General features: G+C 28.2%; 8 protein-coding genes across 21 annotated transcripts in view; 4 read left to right on the top strand and 4 right to left on the bottom strand.

Moving 5' to 3' along the window:
* The window catches only part of LOC122535616 (uridine-cytidine kinase), a 3,155-nt gene extending 2,266 nt beyond the window's left edge, over positions 1 to 889 (top strand). Inside the window, exon 5 of one of the 2 annotated variants that reach the window (XM_043667308.1) lies at positions 738 to 889. In XM_043667308.1, coding sequence (XP_043523243.1) covers positions 738 to 856 — 119 coding nt within the window. In that variant the 3' untranslated portion in view covers positions 857 to 889. Of the gene's footprint in view, positions 197 to 737 lie in introns of those variants that run through there. The other variant, XM_043667307.1, reaches the window with a different exon arrangement.
* A 114-nt stretch (positions 890 to 1,003) lies between these two features.
* LOC122535617 (ubiquitin-like protein 5) lies at positions 1,004 to 2,324 on the bottom strand. 2 transcript variants are annotated; one of them, XM_043667310.1, is made up of 3 exons: positions 2,241 to 2,324; positions 1,507 to 1,690; positions 1,004 to 1,424 (listed from the first exon to the last, which is right to left on the bottom strand). In XM_043667310.1, the coding sequence occupies exons 2-3, from the start codon at positions 1,682 to 1,684 to the stop codon at positions 1,381 to 1,383; spliced, it is 222 nt and encodes a 73-aa protein (XP_043523245.1). In that variant the 5' UTR covers positions 1,685 to 1,690; positions 2,241 to 2,324; the 3' UTR covers positions 1,004 to 1,380. The 2 variants fall into 2 exon arrangements, with proteins under 2 accessions (XP_043523245.1, XP_043523244.1); XM_043667309.1 differs by lacking the exon at positions 2,241 to 2,324 and adding an exon at positions 2,078 to 2,204 and having other exon boundaries at positions 1,507 to 1,691.
* A 58-nt stretch (positions 2,325 to 2,382) lies between these two features.
* LOC122535614 (nucleolar complex protein 4 homolog B) lies at positions 2,383 to 4,835 on the top strand. Of its 2 annotated transcripts, none has more exons than XM_043667302.1 (6): positions 2,383 to 2,528; positions 2,621 to 2,723; positions 2,943 to 3,356; positions 3,434 to 3,481; positions 3,564 to 3,927; positions 4,003 to 4,835. In XM_043667302.1, exons 1-6 carry the CDS (start codon positions 2,391 to 2,393, stop codon positions 4,502 to 4,504), a joined length of 1,569 nt encoding a protein of 522 aa, XP_043523237.1. In that variant the 5' UTR covers positions 2,383 to 2,390; the 3' UTR covers positions 4,505 to 4,835. The 2 variants fall into 2 exon arrangements, with proteins under 2 accessions (XP_043523237.1, XP_043523238.1); XM_043667303.1 differs by having other exon boundaries at positions 2,393 to 2,528; positions 2,583 to 2,723.
* Positions 4,836 to 4,925: 90 nt separating this feature from the next.
* On the bottom strand, positions 4,926 to 8,632 carry LOC122535612 (dual specificity protein kinase TTK). Of its 3 annotated transcripts, none has more exons than XM_043667301.1 (7): positions 7,737 to 8,632; positions 6,960 to 7,697; positions 6,171 to 6,884; positions 5,934 to 6,094; positions 5,647 to 5,858; positions 5,198 to 5,578; positions 4,926 to 5,106 (listed from the first exon to the last, which is right to left on the bottom strand). In XM_043667301.1, the coding sequence occupies exons 1-7, from the start codon at positions 8,054 to 8,056 to the stop codon at positions 5,080 to 5,082; spliced, it is 2,553 nt and encodes an 850-aa protein (XP_043523236.1). In that variant the 5' UTR covers positions 8,057 to 8,632; the 3' UTR covers positions 4,926 to 5,079. The 3 variants fall into 3 exon arrangements, with proteins under 3 accessions (XP_043523236.1, XP_043523235.1, XP_043523234.1); XM_043667300.1 differs by having other exon boundaries at positions 6,960 to 8,088; positions 8,187 to 8,632; XM_043667299.1 differs by having other exon boundaries at positions 6,960 to 8,632.
* Positions 8,633 to 9,297: 665 nt separating this feature from the next.
* LOC122535600 (casein kinase II subunit beta) lies at positions 9,298 to 11,619 on the bottom strand. 5 transcript variants are annotated; one of them, XM_043667282.1, is made up of 5 exons: positions 11,520 to 11,619; positions 11,004 to 11,079; positions 10,661 to 10,763; positions 10,212 to 10,611; positions 9,298 to 10,088 (listed from the first exon to the last, which is right to left on the bottom strand). In XM_043667282.1, the coding sequence occupies exons 2-5, from the start codon at positions 11,073 to 11,075 to the stop codon at positions 9,980 to 9,982; spliced, it is 684 nt and encodes a 227-aa protein (XP_043523217.1). In that variant the 5' UTR covers positions 11,076 to 11,079; positions 11,520 to 11,619; the 3' UTR covers positions 9,298 to 9,979. The 5 variants fall into 5 exon arrangements, with proteins under 5 accessions (XP_043523217.1, XP_043523218.1, XP_043523214.1 ...); XM_043667283.1 differs by having other exon boundaries at positions 10,212 to 10,593; positions 11,520 to 11,575; XM_043667279.1 differs by having other exon boundaries at positions 11,382 to 11,522.
* Positions 11,620 to 12,153: 534 nt separating this feature from the next.
* Positions 12,154 to 17,000, top strand: LOC122535601 (probable low affinity copper uptake protein 2). The gene is made up of 5 exons (XM_043667284.1): positions 12,154 to 12,437; positions 12,500 to 12,765; positions 12,846 to 13,072; positions 13,149 to 13,270; positions 16,928 to 17,000. The coding sequence occupies exons 2-4, from the start codon at positions 12,500 to 12,502 to the stop codon at positions 13,244 to 13,246; spliced, it is 591 nt and encodes a 196-aa protein (XP_043523219.1). The 5' UTR covers positions 12,154 to 12,437; the 3' UTR covers positions 13,247 to 13,270; positions 16,928 to 17,000.
* On the bottom strand, positions 13,154 to 15,338 carry LOC122535597 (E3 ubiquitin-protein ligase RNF14-like). 2 transcript variants are annotated; one of them, XM_043667275.1, is made up of 5 exons: positions 15,189 to 15,327; positions 13,971 to 14,064; positions 13,706 to 13,873; positions 13,355 to 13,641; positions 13,154 to 13,273 (listed from the first exon to the last, which is right to left on the bottom strand). In XM_043667275.1, the coding sequence occupies exons 1-4, from the start codon at positions 15,197 to 15,199 to the stop codon at positions 13,429 to 13,431; spliced, it is 486 nt and encodes a 161-aa protein (XP_043523210.1). In that variant the 5' UTR covers positions 15,200 to 15,327; the 3' UTR covers positions 13,154 to 13,273; positions 13,355 to 13,428. The 2 variants fall into 2 exon arrangements, with proteins under 2 accessions (XP_043523210.1, XP_043523209.1); XM_043667274.1 differs by having other exon boundaries at positions 13,971 to 15,338.
* Positions 15,540 to 22,036, top strand: LOC122535592 (endoplasmic reticulum chaperone BiP). 4 transcript variants are annotated; one of them, XM_043667266.1, is made up of 11 exons: positions 15,630 to 15,693; positions 15,912 to 16,180; positions 16,460 to 16,607; positions 16,666 to 16,885; positions 16,950 to 17,182; positions 17,258 to 17,483; positions 19,213 to 19,303; positions 19,393 to 19,813; positions 19,897 to 20,262; positions 20,348 to 20,751; positions 20,831 to 22,036. In XM_043667266.1, exons 2-11 carry the CDS (start codon positions 16,059 to 16,061, stop codon positions 21,483 to 21,485), a joined length of 2,886 nt encoding a protein of 961 aa, XP_043523201.1. In that variant the 5' UTR covers positions 15,630 to 15,693; positions 15,912 to 16,058; the 3' UTR covers positions 21,486 to 22,036. The 4 variants fall into 4 exon arrangements, with proteins under 4 accessions (XP_043523200.1, XP_043523199.1, XP_043523201.1 ...); XM_043667265.1 differs by lacking the exons at positions 19,213 to 19,303; positions 19,393 to 19,813; positions 19,897 to 20,262; positions 20,348 to 20,751; positions 20,831 to 22,036 and adding an exon at positions 15,540 to 15,557 and having other exon boundaries at positions 15,647 to 15,693; positions 17,258 to 17,643; XM_043667264.1 differs by lacking the exons at positions 19,213 to 19,303; positions 19,393 to 19,813; positions 19,897 to 20,262; positions 20,348 to 20,751; positions 20,831 to 22,036 and having other exon boundaries at positions 15,611 to 15,693; positions 15,880 to 16,180; positions 17,258 to 17,643.
* Positions 22,037 to 22,097: the final 61 nt, after the last annotated feature.

The raw sequence follows: 22,097 nt of genomic DNA, 5'->3' as shown, positions 1-22,097 counted from the left end.
TTTTTTTGAACACAATTGTTTCTTATATATAATTATACAACTATATTTGTATTACACTTGTATTAAGCAACAAACAATATTGCTTCTAGTGTATGCATCTATCAAACCCTTAATTTGGGTAAAATTAATTTTTGATTGTTCCTAAAACTTAGGCATAATGCATGATTATACAAAGTACCTTGTTTAAACACTATAATTCCAATATGCATAATTATTCAACTTTATACATAAGATTGATCTATGTTATGTAAAACAAGCTTAAGTATTAGTTTACATATAAGAACCTTTATGAAGGTTCATATACATGCATGTATGTATTTTAAAAAAATTAGATTTTTTATATATTGTTACTTCTCAATCAATGAATGTTTTATGCATCAATATAGTAATACAAATTAAACTTATTACGCGAAGATAAAGCATAATATTAGCATAATACTTTAAGATGTGATATTTTTCATTTAAATTACGACATCATTCATGTACTGCCATAGTCAAAGACATTTAATTATATTATTCAGTGTGGTGCTAATTCGTTTATTTGATATTCTTATTTTTTAAATGCCCAAATAATTTTAATCTCAATAAAATTGTCATCATTATACAAAATAATTATAATTTAAATTATGTAATTTGATATTATCTGTTTAAATTGTAGAAAAGAAATAAAGAAATTAAATTTCCCATCATTATAAAGTTATTTTTGGTGATTTACATGTATTTATATTTTGTTACAGTGGCAATAGATTTGATAGTACAACATATAAGAGACTTCTTAAGCAACAGAGGTAGAATTACAGTTCAATCAGAAAGTTCAATAAACAAAACAGAGAAATTATCCAAGAGACCACATTAATTTTTAGAATTCTAGAGATTGATAAAAAATTAACTGAGTTATTATATCTATTGTTATTTTCAATAATTATATATTTTTTAACATCACTATTAAATTTATAAAGATATAATTGATATAAATTTGAAAAGATAATTCAGACTCATGAAATACACTATAAGCTGTTTTTTACTCCATTTTAGTATTATTTGTATATATAGAAATGAAAGCTATTTAAAAGTTACTAAGATATTATATTTTACAGTGTGATAAAATATATTTCTAGAGATTACATTTGTAAAAATAATATAGCAATATTTAGATGTTAAATAGGAATAACAAGTTCTTAAACTGTAAACAGCAATTGATTTCAACAATTTAAACTAAGATTGTTTTTTGTTATTGCTATTTATGTTTGTTTACTGTATTGTTGTTATATATATTATGTATTTATCTATCATGTAGAATACAAAATCAGAAACGCTTAAATATAAAATGTACTATTATTGTTATTATGTATATAACATTAACTTATACAATATTATTAATTATTGATAATACAATTCTAAATTCATGCCATCGTGAATTTCATCTGTATTGTTAAGTTAAGAAAAATGTTATTTATATTGTTAATAATTATGTTATGTCAAAATATATTTTGTTTGAAAGGATACAATCTTGCAGTTTTATATGATCCTTAAATATAGTATACCATTTTTTTAGAACTATTTTTTCCCAGTGTGTTCCAGTTTGTGCAGCTATTAATTTCTTTAAATCACCTATTGTGTCATCCGGATTGCATTTAACTCTAACTTTCTTTCCAAGACGATCATTACACGTTATTTCTAGCATCTTTTCCTTTAAAATAAATAATCAACCAAAAAATATTATGCTTATAATGACAAATATAAGAAATTATATTATCATTCAATTATAATAAAAAAATTAATTTTCTACAAATATTAACAAGTAGATATAAAAATTAGTATTAAATCCATATATATATAATAATAATATACCAAATAACCTTTAAATGAAACTTAAAATAATTTTGTTAATAGAACAATTTTATACAAGATACTCACAATCATGAGGATTTAAAAATATCAATAACGATAAATGCACAAGATATTTAACTTAAAGTTTTATCATATCAAAGTTATACCAATTTGCAAAAAGCATCTTTAATATGTAAATGACAATATTTCTTATTTACAAATTAATAATAATGAAATATCTACTTACGATGTATTATAATGTTACAACGTAAATTTTATTGGCGTATGTTTTTACTAGAAACTTGCTTGTAAACTATTATATGCGTTTGTATTAACAGCCAGTGTTACAAAACTTAAAATGTTAATTAAACGAAGAAATTGACAATATCATTATTGACGGCATATCTTACCAATATTTGTAACAAACTAACAACGCTTTCTGCAATAAATTACTCTAGATTCACGAAATAAACTGATTCTGTAGAAAAATACAGAGACAAAAGAATATATTCAACATTATTCTGGACAATCTTCTACCATTACTGAAGTCACATTCAATAATGGCGGATGTAGCAAATCTTCCCGGCGCTTCTTCCAGTCAAAAGATGTCGTCGAAACTTTTGAGACAAAAAGCTCAAGAATTTTTGACTTCGAGAAAATACGCAAATAATCTAGTAGACATAATTTCTCAATGGGATGTAAGTACAAAGTCAAAAATCATTTCAAATTGATGAATGTATCAACTTTTTAAGGTTATGTCATTTATTAAAATTCCTGATCACTCTATCAGGAATCCACTTTGTCCTGTCTACTTACAATAGAAACAATATTCGTCGAAGTTCTAAGAAGAGGTGACATGTACTTGGAACGTACAATATCTCTTACTATTTCAGGTATGTTCAGATAGTTTAATATTTCGTTATTTAATAATTTTTGACATTGGGCATCTTCAAATTTGTTGACGAAAATTGTAAATTCTTGTGTTGATACTTTGTAAAAATACGTTTGTGGGCACAAAGTTTAAGCACAGAGATAAAAAATATATACATACTTTTTGATTTTGTATATGCTTGAGAGCTCGAAATAGCTGTTCCATAAGATTTATGAAACAGAGCCAAGTCCTGAAGCAAGATACATCAATTGGTTGAGGAACTATTATGAAGAATTATGGGAAAAAATACTTGCATCAATGGAAAAATATCGACCCGCCGTTCAACTACAAGCTCTCACTACGGCTTTAAAACTAATGGCTGAAGAAGGTAAAAATCCATTGGAACCAATTAGCAACTTGGGATATTATTTTCCATTTCATCGGTTAAAGCCCATTTTGATGAAGTTACTTTCACCGGAGAAGGATAATACTAGTTTAATATCTAGATTTCAAGAAATTATAGAATATCCTGACGCTCTTTATTACACATGGAAATGTCTTCCATCTCTTACCCCAAAAAGACAACCACATGAAATTTATATTAAGAATTTGTTGGAACTTATACATAAATTATCACTGCCAAAAGAAATTGAAGGTATAAGTTAAATAAATTAAATATGATTTTGTCACTTGTTTTAAAATTAATATTTCACATTAAGTTTTGTGTTCCAGAAAATGAAATATCTGAAAATAAGAATTTATTGTGTAAACCAGAACAAGGTAATAAAAATATACTTTTCCATACTTTTTTCTTATACTTAAATTAACTTATATAGTTCATACCTTTCCTTTTATTTATTAGCTACAAAGAATTTTATATGGGATCAAGCAGGAGCAAGACGTGCATTAAATAAAGTTTGGGCTTGTGTTATGCATTGGGAATTGACACCACAATTACATAAACAATTATTAATAGTTCTTTTAGAGAGAGTTATGCCACATTTGGAAAAACCTGTTTTGCTAACAGACTTTCTTATGGATTCCTTGGATGCAGATGGGCCTATTGGCTTACTTGCATTACAAGGTGTATTTTTATTAGTTACTAAACATAATTTGGAATATCCTAACATTTTTACCAAACTTTATTCTATGTTTGAGCCAGAAATATTTCACACAAAATACAAAGCACGTTTATTTTATCTATCTGATCTTTTCCTCAGTTCAACGTAAGTGTTTCAAATAATTGAAAATATTATATTTTTGTATATTATATAAGAATTACCATGTATTCTTGTTTTTAGGCACTTACCAGAAGCACTAGTTGCCGCTTTCGCAAAAAGACTTGCGCGTTTAACTCTTGTAGCACCACCTGAAGATATTCTTATTATTTTATTATTTGTTGGGAATCTTTTACTTAGGCATCCTGGTTTGAAACGTCTTATTGATCATCCACAAGAAGGAGAAATTTTAGAAGAAAATAATGGTGCTGGAGACCCGTTTTTAATGGAAGAACGAGATCCTTTATTAAGTAACGCTCTTCTTAGTAGTCTTTGGGAAATCAAAGCTTTACAATGTCATATAGTACCAAGTATTGCTAGTGCTGCACGTTTTATTCGCGAGCCCCTTCCTTCTGTAGAATATGATATGGCATCGGCATTAGAACGTACGGGAGGCCATTTATTCGACAATGAATTAAAAAATAAAGTCAAAGATATTATGTTAACATTCGAAAGACCCAATTCAATGGCATTACCAAAAGGTGAAAGATTACTACAATATTGGCAACTAACTACAATGCACTGACTGGCAATATTAAAATTATATTGTGCAATATAATATAATTGTGCAAACTGTTTTTTCAATGAAAACGCAAAAAAAGTGATGTTGAACTAATCTTGCGTTTTTTTTTTTTATACGTTGCATACTTTTGTATTATTTAAAGTCTAAAAATAATTGCAACGGAATTGATTCGAAGTACATTATTTCACGAGTAACATGTAGATATGTATTTTTAGATTTACAATCATGCAGCTATATAGCACAATAGGTCCTCGTGAATGCTACCAATTCTGTTAAATGAAGTCATTTGTATGCATGAGTGTGTGATAATAAAATGAAAGATATTTTAATTTAATAGATCAGGCGTGTTTCATTTAAAATGCATTGTCTACTTTGCATGTATATCATGTAGGTAAACATAAGTGGACTTTATAATAAAATCATATTATGATACAATCTTATATTTTTAACCAGTATTGAAAAAGTCCTATATTTAACTATAATACATTTAAATAAACGCTCCATATATTATTGCCTATTGTTATGTATAAAAAAAACCTATGTACATACATAAACAGTAGTATTTAATTTGAATACTTTCATATATATCTTCTATTCTCCAAAATCTGTAATACGAGATTTATATAAAATTATTTTTCTTTTAATGTAAAATATTATATAATATTATAATATATTTGTACATGTTATTGTACAAACCCGTGTTAATTGTCGCCATTCGTCTTCATTTAATGTATGCTTTATCTTCAGCAAAATATTTGCTGGAATCTCAGGAAATGTAGTTGACATATATTCTTTAGTGGGTATATACTCTACTTGTAAAAGTTCGGCTACCGTTGGTCGTACTTTTGGATCATGTTGAAGGCATTTACGCATTACATCAATTAAAATTGGTGGTGTTTGTATAACTTTATTACCATCTTCTGACACCATAGTTGTAGGAAAAGAAATATTCAACTTTGGATTAGTTATTGCATTCACTTTAGCCCATTGTGAACGAACATGATGAAATGGTGTATGACCATACACTAAACTATATAAAATGCAACCTAAAGACCACACATCCGACTTAAAACTGATCTACAAAATAAACACATTTGAATTATCTTTAGACTTCGACTTTAGATCTAAAAATTCTATTTTCATACTTTATATTTAACATTCTGTGTGGGTGAATCTGAATTACCACCAATATCCATTAAGGCTTCAGGGCTAATATAATTTAAAGTTCCAATTGGACAATTTTTTACAACAGATGTCATATCAGCATTCATACTGGAAGCGATTCCAAAATCTATAAGTTTTAATCGTCCACTTACTAATAAAAAATTTGCAGGCTTCAAATCCGAATGAATTACTCCTAAAAATGTATATGTGTAAAATATTTAAAAAATTATTTAATAAATAAATGGTATTCTTATACTAAGCTATGTACCGTTATCATGTATGTGCTTAACAGCTGTCAACATTTCTGTCCAATAATATAAAATCATCGTAAGAGAAATTTGTTTTTCACGTGACATAGTTTTTAAAAGGCGGCTAAGATCAGTGTCTCCCATTTCCATTACCACATACACCATTGGAGGCTTAATTTCACTGAAATGAAAAACTTGAATGTAAATGTCAGTACATGCATATATACAAATATATATATTATAAAATAATTTCTTACTAATCAAGCATTTTAACAACACATGGTGCTTGTAATTTATTTAACATTAAAATTTCGTCTAAACAACCTTGTGCTGAATCTTTATCCATACGTTCAAGATTAACACATTTAATAGCACATAATTCGAGAGAAGATAAGTCCTGTGCTCTCAAAACTTCTCCACTCATACCTTGACCAAGTGTATCCAAAATTAAATACTCTTTTTCATGAACAAAAAGAGTTCTAGTTTGTCTAGATTTAGGAACATTAGATGGAAGTGAAAATTGTACATTCAATGATTTATCTACAATTTTATTTAATTCCTGTTGCTGATTTTGATTATTAGCTTCTGAATGATGATACTGAGAATAATTGCACTTTGATTTCAAAGTATCTTTGTTGTCTTTAATACAAGATGGAATATGTTTGATATTTGGTATTTTATTTATTGTTTCTTTATCCATTACTCTATTCTTTATATTTAAATACTTATTTTCTTTCAATTCTTCATTAACATCTGATCCTAGATCATTTTCTAATGTTCCAAATATTTGTTTTGGTAAGTCTTTTTCACATAAATTTTTACATAATGATTTTTCTTGAGCTTTAGGTGTTACTTCATTTACTTTAGGAAGTTGAGATCCTTGTAGTAAACGTTTATTAAAAGTATTATTTTGTACAAAACCTCCTGTGTCTGTTAAAGGTTTTCTCATTTTATCCTCTGCATCCAAATATCTATAATTAAATACAAATCAATATATAAATAATTTACATTGCATTATACACACGCACGCACACAAACATATATACCGTGGAGTTTCATGTTTTCCCATAGTTGATGTGAAATAAAAAGAATTTTTTGGAGTTTGCATAGAATCTTTAAAATTAATACTTTTATTTTGTAATGGAGTTTGTTTCATATTATTTTGAGACCAATGAGATAAAATTGTAGCTGGAGTCAAACCATGATTTTTAGATATATCACATTTGTTTTGTGGTGTTTGCGTAATATTTCTACGAGAGAAACATGGATCTGGATGTGTAGAACTAACTGCATGTTTCAAAGGACTTTGTAATATCCGCTGATCAATAGAATTTATATATGTTCCTGTATCTGATATTAATGTCTTACTTGTGGAAGATACATTTTCACAATGAATTTTTTCTTCATTTACCATAGAAGTTGATTCTGATGTTTCTTTTTTATTACTTACATTCTGTAAATTATCTACTCCAGATTGTGATATACTTTCCAAATGTTGAGATGTAGAAGCAATAGATTTCTTATTTATATTCTGTAAATTATCTATTCCAGATTGTGATATACTTTCCAATTGTTGAGATGTAGAAGCAATAGATTTTTTACTATTGCTCACTTGGCTGGAATTTTGTTGATCTAAATATTGATTCTGACTTGATTCTCCTTTAATGTTTACATTAGTAATACATTTATTTTTGTGTTCAATTTGTGAAAACTTGTCTTGTACAGAAGTTTCAATATTTAATTGCACTTGATTTGACTGTTCGCATTTCAGACTTCTTTCAGACATATTTTGTTCATATTTAGGAAATGCTTTACTTTCAGACTTGCATTCTGTAAGTCTACTATTGCTTATTTCAAATTCTTGAGGTTTTGAATAAACAACTGTCTGTGAAACGTTACAAGTTTCTTCTGGTTCATTACATGTATTAAACAAGGGTAATGACATATTTAAATGATCTTCAACATGATTATCTTGTGGTAGAGGATAAACATCATCAAAATCTGATTCATTATCAGAATCTTGTGGTCTGTCTTCACTTTCATCATCATCGCTTTCACAAAAATGTAATAATTCTTTCACACGCAATGGTTGAAATTTTGGACGTGAAATAGTATGGTTTTGAAAATCCATATTATTCAACATGGACCTATCTATGTTGATAGATCTGATACTTTCTAAAAATACACTTTAATTAATTTACACTAGTAAAGAAAAAAAAGAATATAAATGCATGTAAGATACAATATTACTCCAAAATATCAAAATTTATTACAATAATCGGACATCCGAAGCTTCTGATATATTTAAAAATTATCAGAATATCTTGGAAATTAAATAAAACAAAACAATTCCACGTATAACCACCTTGGCGTGAAAATATTATCGTACCTACAATTACAAAAATCGCTTGAATCACGATTTTTAACAAACAATTTTAAAATGTATTATTAATAAAGATTTAAAACACATTTCATTAAATGCTACCAGAAACACTTAACTTTAGAACATATGCATTAAAATACATAATTGATTTTGATGACACTATACTGTTTAGTTTGTATCATACCGGTTTTTCGTTTACATTACGAATTCAAACCTTAAATACAGTCGTTGATTGGTCAATGCTAACAGTGTTGCAATATATAATTCTAGAAATCTAGAGACATTTCTCAAAATTGCACTGGCGCTTTCATGTGAATTATAAATCATTTATGTCAAACATCAAAAGGTTTTTTTTTTATTAAATTAACATAATAAACATAAAAATAATTTTTTTACAGTAGGTTATGTTATGTTATGTTACAATAATTTGTATTTATACTCGAGAGAAAATTCAGCAATATATAATAAATGACTGAAAAACAATCAACTTTAATGTAAAATATAATTCATTTGCTAATACATTTTCTTTAAATATTATAAATACTTCGATTTTACAAGTAAATTCCATTTTGTCGAAGTTTTAAAAATTACTTTGGAACTTTATTTTATATTGTAATTTTATAAGTTTTTCTATAATTTTTAAAGTAGATGTTGAATATCGATATTGAAAAGATACGAGAACATATTTATTTAAAATCCATTTTTTATACATTTACTTTTTTGAATAAAATTAATTTAATTTAAATATATTTGATTCAAAATGTTTAAAAATATATCTATAACTCATTAATATACAAATAACAATTTTGAACACTTATAATAATAATAAAAAAAAATAGTATTAATCATTTTATTTTACTATATTAAAATATGCATTGTCTGTGTTAAATACATATCATATTCAAAAAATTTAAAAAATTTTTTTCTGGTTACTAAAAGTTGCATATAATGCAGTTTTCAAAAAAAATTGTGACAAAAACAAGATTTTATAGAACACAGTCTTTACTTTTAAATTTGCTTTAAATCTTGTTTATCAGAGTTCAGTATTTATTAAGATAAATCATGTATAAATAAATTGCTTTTTTTCACAGCTTAATATTTAAATTAAATTATATTTAACAAACGATCAATTTATATGTATCTTCTTTTCTTCTTGGGGGGGGGGGGGGGAAAATCGATATCTGCTGCTACCTGTTCCGAGATCGGCTTTTATTCGTATTTTGGGAACTACTAGGCAGCAAATACGGGGATGCAAAATATTTAAATGGATACACTTTATGGTAATTCTTATTTGAATTTTACTCCCTAATTATCATAAGTGTTTCACTTGTTTCGATCAAAGTTGACATATAATCATACATGTATGATTTTCAACATAAAAGAAGATTGTTACTAAAGCTGAAATAAAAACGAACTTTGGCGCTAGGTAAACAATGTTAGTTTGGTATGTCACTTTTGAATCTTTTCGGTATGCTATAAATACCGTGGAAAAATCCGAAAAGTTCAAGTCACATTCAAACTTTTAATTACAGATGGTCAAACGAAACGATCAGTTTTTCAGCGCCTTGCTAAGATGTGTAAAGATCGATATAAAAAATAATATTTTATTTAATCCTTAGGGACGAAATTAGGAATTGTATTTTGAATAATGAAAAAATGTTCTAAACTATGTTGCAATGTTTTTTAACGTTTTCCATTATTATAATTAACAGCTCGCAATGGTGCTTTAAATGTTGATGCAGATTGTTGTTGAAACTGATATGCTAGAGGATGAATTTTAAAGCCATATAACCTGTAAAAATATTGTTTTTCATTTTACATAATTTTATCAAAAATACACATTTGCTGTTGCATTTGAATTCAAACAAATTGCATTACACCTATTTGCAAAGATTCTTCTTTCATTTCAACTTACCTAGGTACAAATGGATTTGTTGGACGTTTGGGTCTATATTCTGGATGAACCATGAAAAGCATATGTGGAAATCCTGTTCCAAAATATGCTCCATCAGTATGATGATGTCGAGAACTTTTTGGTGTGTAAACATCCATACATTTGGGACAATAACTTTTGACCATTGCTTCCCCAGGAACATCACTAAGACCAAGAGGCAACATAGGTTGGGATTCACAATATACACGTGGGCAATGACCAAAATCTCCAGCTTGATACTTCTCAATCATTTGAGCAATGCCACGATTAGTAAGAATGTATCGTGCGTGAATTAATCCATAAAGTAGTTCTGCTGCTTGTTCAATTAATTCAGACTGGTTTGGATGGCCATCCAATTCATCATCTACAGAATAGAAACAAGCTTAAAAGTACTTTGATATTTTCTGGCAAGACGTAAATAATATACTTACCAGGTTCAAGATCAAGTATCATATCTAATGCTTGCCTATAATGTGGTACTTGCTCATTCAATCCAGTTAAATTAAATTTGTCTTGAATGTAATCCTCATCAACCTGCAAGAATACTGTATCAACCAACGCACATGATAAATTATAGTTATATTAATTAATATATTAATTATTGAAAATTTTTGTACTTAATTGTTATTAAATATAGAGAAATAAAAATTTATGCAAACTATATAGTCGTAGAATTAGACAACAAATGTCAACAAATTTACAATTCTTAACCTCAAAAAAAACTAGCAGGTTAAAATATACATGTTGAGATATTGCATTAAAAAAGGTACTTACTTCACAAAAAAATTCATTGCCTCGAAGATTGCAAAACCACGAAATCCAAGATACCTCCTCAGAACTGCTCATTTTCCTATGGGTAACAAAGTGAAAGAAATATTCTCTTATCAATCTACACAGAAATGATCACTGCATTAGAAGAGCGCAGGATTCGTGTACAACGCATAAAGGTACGTGCGCAAAAAAAGTTCTCGGATCTCCGTATATTATCCACACGTACGTACGACGTCAGTGCTTAATGTACGCCTGGCAATTGGTTAGAAAGGCGCCAACGAGAGGCTGGGTATGGGGAGTTCAGAGTGAGGGGAGCAAATGGAGTTTTCACTTTACTAGGCAAGATGCTCGACGTTACAGCCTGTCCGGCGGTTCACCTACGTTTCCGTGGTCATTGCTGCTTCGTCAACTGATTTTCAAACACGATGTACCGTCCGACACGGCCAGGAAGCACATTACTCGAGAAAAAATCTTGTAGGACGAACGAAAATCCAAAAATAAACAGCCTTTACGGCTTACCTTTTAGTGCTTTGATTAGCCACGCTTGCTTGTCCCAACGATGTAGATAGCGCTGTCGTGCTTTATTCTGTCCGCCACCTTCCGGCTCCTTTTTATAAATCCTTTTATTTAAACTTTTCTAATTGGTATCTTTCTTTTTATATAAGAATGCTGAAATTTTACCTATTAAATGAATATTGATGTTTATGATGCTTAGTGAAATTTATATTTTCAAAAATAATTCTTTTCTACTTCGTTGTTGGCCAATGAACGATCGATATATTTCTAATATACTGTTTTGATCACAAGTTTCCTATGCTTCAGTTAATTAACACTTGATTAGAAAGAATGTACGGTCGTACCATATTTTTGCTCCTGCTTTAATTCTGAGGAAAAATGTTTTCATGATCGAAAAGATTTAAAACCAATATGCATATTATATTAGCGTTATATGACTTGTTTCCTAGCAACTTTAACTTTAAACAACATAAAGTTAAGAAACTTACTAGATCAAGTACTTTTATGTTGCAACTCAAATTCAATTATACTACACGTAATCATGTATATGCACGTATATGCAGTATACACATCATGTATATATATAATTTTAATATCTATTAATATATGTTAATATAAGTTTTATAAATTTTATATTTTATATATTTTTAACAACATAATTGAATGTAGCCTGTATTATTATTATTTACAATAAAAATACAATCAAAATGGCAAAGTATGAGTACGATTTCAGTGTTATGATTCTTTATAAAACTTCAAATGTAGTAACAGTAAATAATATACAGTTGAGTCATTAACGAATATAACGATAAGTGGTAAAGCTAGGTGTTATTTAGAATGTTAAAGACAATTATATCTACAACTCTTGTCAATTTGAGTTGTCTTAAAACTGCAGGTTAAAAGAGAATAAGATTAATTACGGTACGTATAACCTCATAATCATATTCTTCAATCATCAATATTAAGTCTTAGTTTATTTGTAGATGCATATGTGGTTTTGGTTTGGAAACAATTTAGGCAATTTTCTTTTACCAGGGTATAATGTTGTCACAACTTCCAGTCTTTTTTGCACCTGTTTAGGTTTATTTGCACTTGCAATATTGTATGAAAGTATGAAAGTTTTACAAATTAAATTACATCAAAGTAATTTAACCCTTATACAAAATCAAAGTCCAACATTATCGGAAAATTCTTGTTTATTACCAGGAATATCCTCAAAATCTATCAGAAGATATATTTCTTTACATTGGTATTATGTATATTTTATAAATTACTGAATAACAAATTACAAAAATAAATTGACATTATAAATTAATACTGTTTTATTAGTACACAATGGTCTACATGGAGTTTTCAACTATTTCACTGGTTTGTACATACATCCCTTGGTTACCTTTTAATGTTAGCTGTTATGTCATATAATATATATGTAAATATTGCTATTATATTGGGAGGAGGTATTGGATATTGGATATTTGGTCCAAAACTCATAGAATTAAATATGAAGCAATTTTTAAAAAAACAAACATTGATAGACTGTGATAAAGAATGTGCTGGTAAGTTTTAAATATTGTATAAGATATTTATTACAAATTTTAAAAAATATTAGAAAACATTTATAATAACTTTTAGATAATACAGCATCTTATCAAGGAGATGGATTAACAGTTACAGAACAGTTAGTAACAGAAACTAATGTTGAGATTCATATATCAAGAGATACTTGTTAATACCAAAAAAAAAAAAAAATGGATTTACTAATATGTAAAAAAAAAAATCATTTACTAATATGTATAATATATATGCATGTTAATTAATTGTACATAATTAACACAAACATATAAATAGTGATTTTTATTGATTAAAAATACATCGCATATTTTTGATACAAAAAATATATATACTCTCTATATTATAGTTCAGTATTTTCTTCTTCTATTATATCAAATAAACGCTGATAACAATTATTATCAACATTCAAGAAATGGTCATATGCATTTTTCGTAGTAATATGTACTCCACAAAGCCAACAAAAGCAAGCTTTGCAATAATTACATATCATTTTATTGCATCCATCAATCTTCTCAATCACAGTTAAACAATTTGGACATGATTTACTGTTTTTCTATAAATATTATTGTTACATTATAAAACTATCAATACATAAATTGTTTATTATTGATACGTACCTTTAAATATTCTGCTGTTAAATATTTTTCAACGACTATTTGCAATTGTTTCCTTCCATACTTTATTTGTAACAATTTTTTTTGATCTCTGTTACTTTTTTCATATTGTTCAATAAGTTTTAATGTGTTATTTAGAGACATAGCACATGGTTCAACTCCATGATATACCTAATGTATATTTATTATATATTTTTATAGTGATATACATATATAATATATAGTGAAGATACAATCAACATTTGTTTTTCATTATAAAGTTAAATACCTTATTGCAATAAGTACAAAAAGTATGATCACATTTGCTACAAATAGCTAGAGTGTCATCATCATTTTTTATAAGTGGACATTGACATGAAATTCTAGGACAAAAGATTACATCTCTCATAGTGTTTAATGTTATTTGTAGTAATGTATTTTCATATTTTGAAAATAATTCTGGACAAAATTTTTTAATTTCATTAAGTGTAATGTCAAGATTGCAACTCAAATTCGGGCATGTAATATCTTTCACATTATTTTCTTTAATTTTCATAGTAATGTATTGTTGTATACAATTTTTACAATATACATGACTACAATTTTTAAGCTTTGTACATTGTTTTCCACAATATTCATCAAAACATATAATACATAGAAAGTGATTACTTTCAAATTCAATCTCTTGTTTATATTTATCATAAGTTATTAAAAACTTCAATGGACTAAAAAATAATATACTATATATAGCTCTAATATCATTTTCAAATATTAAACTTAACTTAAAATAATCTGTTATGTTATGATATGTCATATATATAAATGAAATATCTAATGTATTTTTAATATTAAGAAAATCAAGGACGTCATTTCTTAAAAATTCAAACCATAAAAACAATATTTCTTGACCTTTATTTTGTAGCCACATCTCATCTAATTTCTGACAAATAAGAGATATCTGCCAAGGTGAAAGCCATGAGGAAATAATATAGAAGTTCGGTGATTTTTCAGTAGGATAATCTGTATTAAGTTGTAAATACACTCTAATAGGTGGCAAATATTTGACAAAATAACTAGAAAATGAATCAAAATCCTTTTCATAAATATTTTCAAGTCTCAGTAAATCATCACTGACAAGAGGAAATACGTTATAATAGCATTGTATTATATCTTCTTTACTATGAGAGAATTCATTATTGTTATAAATATTTGAAAGCACTAAAACTTCATCTTCTTGTCGTTTTCGGTTATCAATCGTAGATCGCAGCATTTTCGGAACTTAAATAAAATGACGTATTTAATACCAATGCTATTAGACAATGTTAATATTTATCGCCGAAAAATAGATTTCTTAATAAGAAATCTAACAAAAATTGAGAATTTTCTGTTTCCAAGTTTCTAGTTTTTAAATACACTGTAGGTTTCTATTCGTTCGTAAATTTCAAAATTGTAAAAAACTACTTATAGTGCTTCGCTACATTTATGTTTAGTTTAAATTCCATTTTACTTTCTCATCATTTTTTGCCCAATAGCAATTACCACTTTAACAAAAATGAATGTTTTTAGAAAAAATTAAGAATGCAATTCCGAACTGATAATAGACAAGATTGCAACTAGATGCTTATAATTCCTAAAACCAAAATCTATTTTCAAGACGTGTCCAGTGATACGGCCCTAAATAATACAAATAAAAATAATAACAATACTTCAGGAATTTGATCTATTTTCATATTGGCGCGTTATAAAATAGTATTATTGTTTTTATGTTTTTATATTTTTTTATATTCAGAAATAATTATAAATGATTAATTTATGAATAATTATTTAACAAAATTTCGCCGCAAAAGAAACATTTATAAATCCATTAAATATTTTGGTAACTAGTACTGTTCTTAATTATTATTGTTCTTTTAGCTTATCACGATGACAATTATTTTGCAATTTTAAATACATTTCCATTTTTAGAGAAAGATACATTGCATTTACGGTACATTTAAAGGAAGAATATACGTGTAAGTTGTTTAACTGTTTTTATTCAATTTTTTTAATATTTGTTATTTAAAAAATATAATATAAAACAATGTTGTGTTATTAAAACAATATAATGTAATTAATATTACATTAATACAAAAATTTTTTAATTATAAATTTTACAAAATAAATTTAACAAAATTAATAAACTTAATATTTATATACAGGAAATAATAAAGTATGAATTGTATATTTAAAGGGATAGAGATACAGTACAATAGTAGAAAATAGAAAGATACATATACAAACTGAGGCAAAATTGGGTCAGAAAATATAGGTTAGGCTGAATCGTCTGTGAAATAAGAATTAATTTGAAGAAAATAAGTATTTATTTTTTAAAAATAAAATGGTAGAGGTAGAAGCGAAACATATTCTTCACAGTGGTATTTTTCATCCTGTTTTACGTCAATGGCAATCACCAAATGTAGAAATCACGGTTAATGCTCTTATGTATCCAATCTTCATCTCGTAAGTGAAATTCATATCTACCGCTTTTATTATTTACGTGTATATAGCAAGTTCAGGTTTATAAGCATTTTATGAAACATATTTATATTTATGTCTTACATCTATCCCCTACAGATGGGATAGATTTGATGTTTTTTGAAAATAATTTTTTATGTTACGTAAGTATATTAAAAAGTATGTATTCACTTTTCAAAATTTAATAAAAATAAATTAAATTTAATATTTAATTAACAATCTACATAATGCTTTGCTTTTTCATGCATATACATATTCTTACAGCGATGAACAAGATGCTAAAGAACCAATTGCTAGTATGCCAGGTGTTTATCGGTATGGCATTAATCATTTAGAAAGAATGTTACAACCATTGGTTTCAAAAGGGTTACAATCAATATTATTATTTGGAGTATCAAAACATTTGGAGAAGGTAAATGTCTTATAAAAAAGATCAGAGTAAAGTAGTTAAAAAATGATATCTTTAATAGGATCACATTGGAAGTAACGCAGATAGTACACAGAATCCCATTATACAAGCTGTACCATTAATAAGAAAATGGTTTCCAAATTTACTAATAGCATGTGATGTATGTCTATGTGCTTATACTGTCCATGGTCATTGTGGAATTTTAAATGAAGATGGAAGTATAAATAATGAAGCTAGTATCGAACGTATTTCTGAAATTGCTCTTGCATATGCAAAAGCTGGTAAGATTTTTTTTTCTTCAAATGTATAGAAGTAATATCGAATACTGTCTATTTATTTACAAAGGAGCTCAAATTGTGGCGCCGTCTGATATGATGGATGGGAGGATACGTGCAATAAAAAAGAAATTAGCGACAGCTGGGTTAATGAATAAAGTTGCAATTTTATCATATGCTGTGAAATTTGCATCAGGATTTTATGGGCCTTTTAGAGATGCTTCACAATCTGCACCTAAGTTTGGAGATAGAAAATGTTATCAGTTACCTCCAGGGAGTAACGGATTAGCTGCTAGAGCAGCTGTTAGTTTCTAACTGTGTGAAATTTTTTATTTCCTATTATTTTTTTAAATAAAACAAATGAAATATTTTTTTTAGGCTAGAGATGTTTCTGAGGGAGCTGACATGCTTATAGTAAAACCAGGTTTACCTTACTTGGATGTTGTTAGACATACGAAAGATGCACACCCAGAGTATCCAATGTTTGTGTATCAGGTTTCAGGAGAATATGCTATGCTTTATCATGGTGCTCAAAATGGTGCAATAAATTTAGAAAATGTTTTGAAAGAAGTACTTTTATCAATGAGGAGAGCAGGTGCTGATTGCATCATAACATATTTTACACCATTAATTTTAGATATGTTACAACCAAGAAGTAAATATTGATATAAATATTAAACATTAAATTAAGTACTTAACATTGGTACATAATTAAATAATCATGATACTAATATTTGGTGTAGTAAATAAATATTTTTATATATTTCGTTGTTTATTATTTTATGAAAGAGATGTGAAGTAGAGAAGTATTATATTTGAAATGAAGACAGAAGGACAAAAATAAAAATAACTTGTGTAGTTAATGTAAAATAATCCTCTTAGATTTCATTACGTTGCATTAAATACGTAAGAGTTGAAATAACTATCTGTTAAAAAACAAAAAAGAAAAAGATTTGTTAATTTTATCTAAGTAATAAAAATTATCATATCAAAAGATTATTTTTTGCTAATATTTTTTGCTATACTAATCATGTTTTTAATATATAAATTTTATATATATATATATATATATATAAAATTATTAAAGTGCTAATTATTTATCTATATATATATAATTTACATATTAAAAACATCGCAGAAAATAATTTTTTATACATTATATATATTTAATATTATTAAAAATGCATAATAAACCTAAATATATTTTCATAAGGAATAATACATAAAGACATATATTTTAAATATAATCCATTAATAACAATCGATAAAAACTTTATGTAGAATATATAATTTCTTAACACGTGATAACGACAAGCAAGAGATATTGTTTTTACATGTTACATAAATTTCTCTTAACATTAATTCCACCAATGGTAGAAGTACTCGAAATTTCCAGAAATACGGTACCGTTGTGACGTGGGCCTATCGATAGCAGCCAACTGTATGTAGCATAACCAATTAACATTCTTCTTTCCCTTAGTACGGATACTCGGACGACCAATCAACGTAGGCCACGACGTATTCACCTTGTTAATATCCCAGTACTAAGAGCGGCTTGTAGTCAGTCATTCCTAGTTATTCGTGTTGTTCGTAGAAGTTGTGTTGAGAGTAACCAAGCTTTTTACTTCTGAAAAGAAGAAAGACGTGTATTTAATCTGGTAAGTAATAAATGGCCAAACTCAAGAATTGTGTGGCTAAATCGACATTAATAAATCTGAAAAGGTATTGTGCTTGAAACTTCATACAATGCTGTGAATACTTTACTGTCCTGCCACGTCTTGTTATAAAATGCTGTAGTATACTTTTTATATTTTATTCGGTATAAAAGAATTCCTATTACAGTTCCGTAAAATACATGAAACGTAATTATCACATCGGTTTCAATTGTTAACATGTAACATAAAAGAACGTACTCGAAGTGTGCTTTGTATAGTACCATAGGTAGCGAAATATGTTTCCCGAACTGGAAGACTGCTTCAACAAGTAATTTCACTCGTGTTTTATTATTTTTATCCATTGTATCTGCGTACAACACCACTGTTATTCAATACTGTTGAAATTTTTATAGTGTTCATTTTTGTATCATATTAATGCGATCATTTCTAATACTTTGCACGTCAGTGCTAGAATCTTCTGTGTCAGTAATTCACGTTTTTTTCTATGTTCTTGAATAATTAAACACAAATTACGAATTTGTATGAAAATATTATGTGTTAAATAGTTAAAATTACATTAAAAGTATGCAATTGTATATTTTTCTTTTTTTTTTTTTTTTTACAGAAAAACGTTTATATGAAGAAACATGAAGGGAATTAAAGCTCTAATTTTATTAGGCTTAGTAACTTTTGCTTTTGCAAAAGAAGAAAAACAGAAAGAAGATATTGGTACTGTCATTGGTATTGATTTAGGCACAACGTATTCTTGGTAAATAAATCTCAATGATTGTTTTCATTTTAATAAAGATATGCATACATGGATATTCAATAAACAAGCGTTTGAAACAAATATTTTAGCGTTGGAGTTTATAAAAATGGAAGGGCAGAGATTATAGCCAATGACCAAGGAAACAGGATTACACCTTCCTACGTGGCATTTACTGCTGATGGTGAGCGTTTAATTGGAGATGCTGCAAAGAATCAGTTGACTACAAATCCTGAGAATACAGTTTTCGATGCCAAACGATTAATTGGCAGAGAATGGTCAGATCCTACCGTACAACGTGATATTAAGTTCTTCCCATTTAAAGTAATTGAAAAAAATAGCAAACCACATATAAGAATGGTGATCAACGGCGAAGAAAAGGTGTTTGCACCTGAAGAAATCTCTGCTATGGTACTTGGTAAAATGAAAGAAACAGCAGAAGCATACTTAGGGAAAAAAGTTACTCACGCTGTTGTTACTGTGCCTGCCTATTTTAATGATGCCCAGAGACAAGTAAATATAGAATATGTGCTTTCAAGAACAAACCAGATTTAACTTTAAAAGTATTTATTAAATAAATGATTATTTTTATTTAGGCTACTAAAGATGCAGGCACTATTTCTGGACTTGTCGTTATGAGAATCATCAATGAACCTACAGCTGCTGCAATTGCTTATGGTTTGGATAAAAAAGATGGGGAAAAGAATGTGTTAGTCTTTGACTTGGGTGGTGGTACTTTTGATGTCAGTTTGCTTACAATTGATAATGGAGTGTTTGAAGTTGTGGCAACAAACGGTGACACTCATTTGGGTGGCGAGGACTTCGATCAACGTGTAATGGATCATTTTACCAAACTGTATAAGAAGAAGAAAGGCAAAGATATTCGCAAGGATAGTAGAGCTTTACAAAAATTGCGTCGTGAAGTTGAAAAAGCTAAAAGAGCACTCAGTGTTAGCCACCAAGTATGTTTTGCTATATTGTGATCAAAAATAATTTAGTAAAATCTATGATATCTTTATAACTAATATGTTTTTTTTTATTTCATAGGTGAGAATTGAAATTGAGTCGTTCTTTGAAGGTGAAGACTTCTCTGAGACCTTAACACGTGCCAAATTTGAGGAGTTGAATATGGATCTTTTCCGTAGTACCTTGAAACCTGTACAAAAAGTTTTGGAAGATTCCGATATGAACAAGAAGGATGTGGATGAAATTGTACTTGTTGGAGGTTCCACTAGGATTCCTAAAGTTCAACAATTAGTTAAAGAATTCTTTGGAGGTAAAGAACCTTCACGAGGTATTAATCCTGACGAAGCCGTTGCATATGGCGCTGCTGTGCAAGCTGGCGTTCTTTCTGGAGAGCAAGATACAGATGCTATTGTACTTTTGGATGTTAACCCACTTACAATGGGTATTGAAACTGTTGGAGGTGTAATGACTAAACTCATTCCAAGGTAAGAAAAGTTCAATTATTTTTTATTTACGTTCATATTATTTGTCTAAATAAATAAATGCATTTTCATTTGTTTGTAGAAATACCGTGATTCCGACCAAAAAATCGCAAATCTTCTCTACTGCATCGGATAATCAACATACAGTAACTATCCAAGTATATGAAGGTGAACGTCCAATGACAAAAGATAACCATCTTCTTGGTAAATTTGATCTTACTGGCATTCCACCAGCACCACGGGGTATACCACAAATTGAAGTTACTTTTGAAATTGATGCTAACGGTATTCTGCAAGTATCTGCTGAGGACAAAGGAACTGGAAATCGAGAAAAGATTGTTATTACCAACGATCAAAACCGCCTTACTCCGGATGATATAGAAAGGATGATAAAAGATGCAGAGAAATTCGCAGACGATGACAAGAAATTGAAAGAACGAGTAGAAGCGCGCAATGAACTCGAATCTTATGCATATAGTTTAAAAAATCAACTAGCTGATAAGGAGAAACTTGGCTCAAAAGTTAGTGATTCCGATAAGGCTAAGATGGAAGAAGCTATTGAAGAAAAAATTAAGTGGCTAGAAGAGAATGCAGACACTGACCCAGAGGAATATAAGAAACAAAAGAAAGAACTTACAGATATTGTTCAGCCTATTATTGCCAAATTGTACCAAGGTGCAGGTGGTGGTGTTCCACCAACAGGTGGTGATGAGGAAGATCTGAAGGATGAACTTTAACTAAAATATGATTAATACTTGTATTTGTCCTAATTTAGACTGAATTAACAGTCTCGTGCAAATGTTGCAGAGAGATTAATACGTCGTTGATAAGTCGTCGAGTATAAAAGACTGATCGACGAACGTTTGTTATCCACTAAGTTACGACAGAAGTAAACAATGCATGGCTGTGGAGATCAGTCTGTGTATTGTTTTGTAGCATATTTGTCATAACGATCTTGATTTTCTCTGATAAAAGAATATACATCTAATTGAAGGATTTTTATTACCGAGAATAGCTTCATTAGTTTTCACATGAGATACTGCGCGTTAATTTATTTTAATTGTTTTGTATGTTTTATTACATATAATCGAATAAGCAGTTGTGTAATTCGCGTTACAGGTTTTGCAATGTGTATGTGAATAGAATGAATGTGCAAGCGCGTATGACTTGCGCCTATTACTGCCTGTAGACAAACTATATCGTACTATGTACAATATAGCTGTTCTGTGTGAGTGGTTGTCATATGTACTAGTATCACGAAAATAAACATTTTTTCAGTAAATCATAATAAAAGTATTTTCTTCAATTGTAAGATCTATTTATATAACTAGGTATCTGAAAAGAAATAA

Source organism: Frieseomelitta varia, unplaced genomic scaffold (assembly GCF_011392965.1).
Source record: "Frieseomelitta varia isolate USP_RPSP 00005682 unplaced genomic scaffold, Fvar_1.2 scaffold_742, whole genome shotgun sequence".
NCBI lineage: Eukaryota > Metazoa > Arthropoda > Insecta > Hymenoptera > Apidae > Frieseomelitta > Frieseomelitta varia.
This window is presented reverse-complemented; position numbering and strand designations above follow the sequence as displayed.

What these genes read in the sequence shown, in the direction of transcription:
- LOC122535617 (XM_043667310.1), bottom strand. Translation starts at nt 1,684, where the DNA reads ATGCTAGAAATAACGTGTAATGATCGTCTTGGAAAGAAAGTTAGAGTT. An exon ending in TCATATAAAACTGCAAGATT is followed by an intron (nt 1,425 to 1,506) that starts GTATCCTTTCAA and finishes TTAACAATACAG; the next exon opens with ATGAAATTCACGATGGCATG.
- LOC122535614 (XM_043667302.1), top strand. Translation starts at nt 2,391, where the DNA reads ATGGCGGATGTAGCAAATCTTCCCGGCGCTTCTTCCAGTCAAAAGATG. An exon ending in ACATAATTTCTCAATGGGAT is followed by an intron (nt 2,529 to 2,620) that starts GTAAGTACAAAG and finishes TCACTCTATCAG; the next exon opens with GAATCCACTTTGTCCTGTCT. An exon ending in GATCTTTTCCTCAGTTCAAC is followed by an intron (nt 3,928 to 4,002) that starts GTAAGTGTTTCA and finishes TCTTGTTTTTAG; the next exon opens with GCACTTACCAGAAGCACTAG.
- LOC122535612 (XM_043667299.1), bottom strand. Translation starts at nt 8,056, where the DNA reads ATGTTGAATAATATGGATTTTCAAAACCATACTATTTCACGTCCAAAA. An exon ending in GTTGTTAAAATGCTTGATTA is followed by an intron (nt 6,095 to 6,170) that starts GTAAGAAATTAT and finishes TTTTCATTTCAG; the next exon opens with TGAAATTAAGCCTCCAATGG. An exon ending in TAAGCACATACATGATAACG is followed by an intron (nt 5,859 to 5,933) that starts GTACATAGCTTA and finishes ATACATTTTTAG; the next exon opens with GAGTAATTCATTCGGATTTG.
- LOC122535600 (XM_043667279.1), bottom strand. An exon ending in GCAATGAATTTTTTTGTGAA is followed by an intron (nt 10,764 to 11,003) that starts GTAAGTACCTTT and finishes GTATTCTTGCAG; the next exon opens with GTTGATGAGGATTACATTCA. An exon ending in GATACTTGATCTTGAACCTG is followed by an intron (nt 10,612 to 10,660) that starts GTAAGTATATTA and finishes AGTACTTTTAAG; the next exon opens with CTTGTTTCTATTCTGTAGAT.
- LOC122535601 (XM_043667284.1), top strand. Translation starts at nt 12,500, where the DNA reads ATGCATATGTGGTTTTGGTTTGGAAACAATTTAGGCAATTTTCTTTTA. An exon ending in AGATATATTTCTTTACATTG is followed by an intron (nt 12,766 to 12,845) that starts GTATTATGTATA and finishes CTGTTTTATTAG; the next exon opens with TACACAATGGTCTACATGGA. An exon ending in CTGTGATAAAGAATGTGCTG is followed by an intron (nt 13,073 to 13,148) that starts GTAAGTTTTAAA and finishes AATAACTTTTAG; the next exon opens with ATAATACAGCATCTTATCAA.
- LOC122535597 (XM_043667274.1), bottom strand. Translation starts at nt 14,951, where the DNA reads ATGCTGCGATCTACGATTGATAACCGAAAACGACAAGAAGATGAAGTT. An exon ending in TTTGTACTTATTGCAATAAG is followed by an intron (nt 13,874 to 13,970) that starts GTATTTAACTTT and finishes AATATACATTAG; the next exon opens with GTATATCATGGAGTTGAACC. An exon ending in TAACAGCAGAATATTTAAAG is followed by an intron (nt 13,642 to 13,705) that starts GTACGTATCAAT and finishes TAATATTTATAG; the next exon opens with AAAAACAGTAAATCATGTCC.
- LOC122535592 (XM_043667266.1), top strand. Translation starts at nt 16,059, where the DNA reads ATGGTAGAGGTAGAAGCGAAACATATTCTTCACAGTGGTATTTTTCAT. An exon ending in GATTAGCTGCTAGAGCAGCT is followed by an intron (nt 17,183 to 17,257) that starts GTTAGTTTCTAA and finishes TATTTTTTTTAG; the next exon opens with GCTAGAGATGTTTCTGAGGG. An exon ending in TTAATGATGCCCAGAGACAA is followed by an intron (nt 19,814 to 19,896) that starts GTAAATATAGAA and finishes ATTTTTATTTAG; the next exon opens with GCTACTAAAGATGCAGGCAC.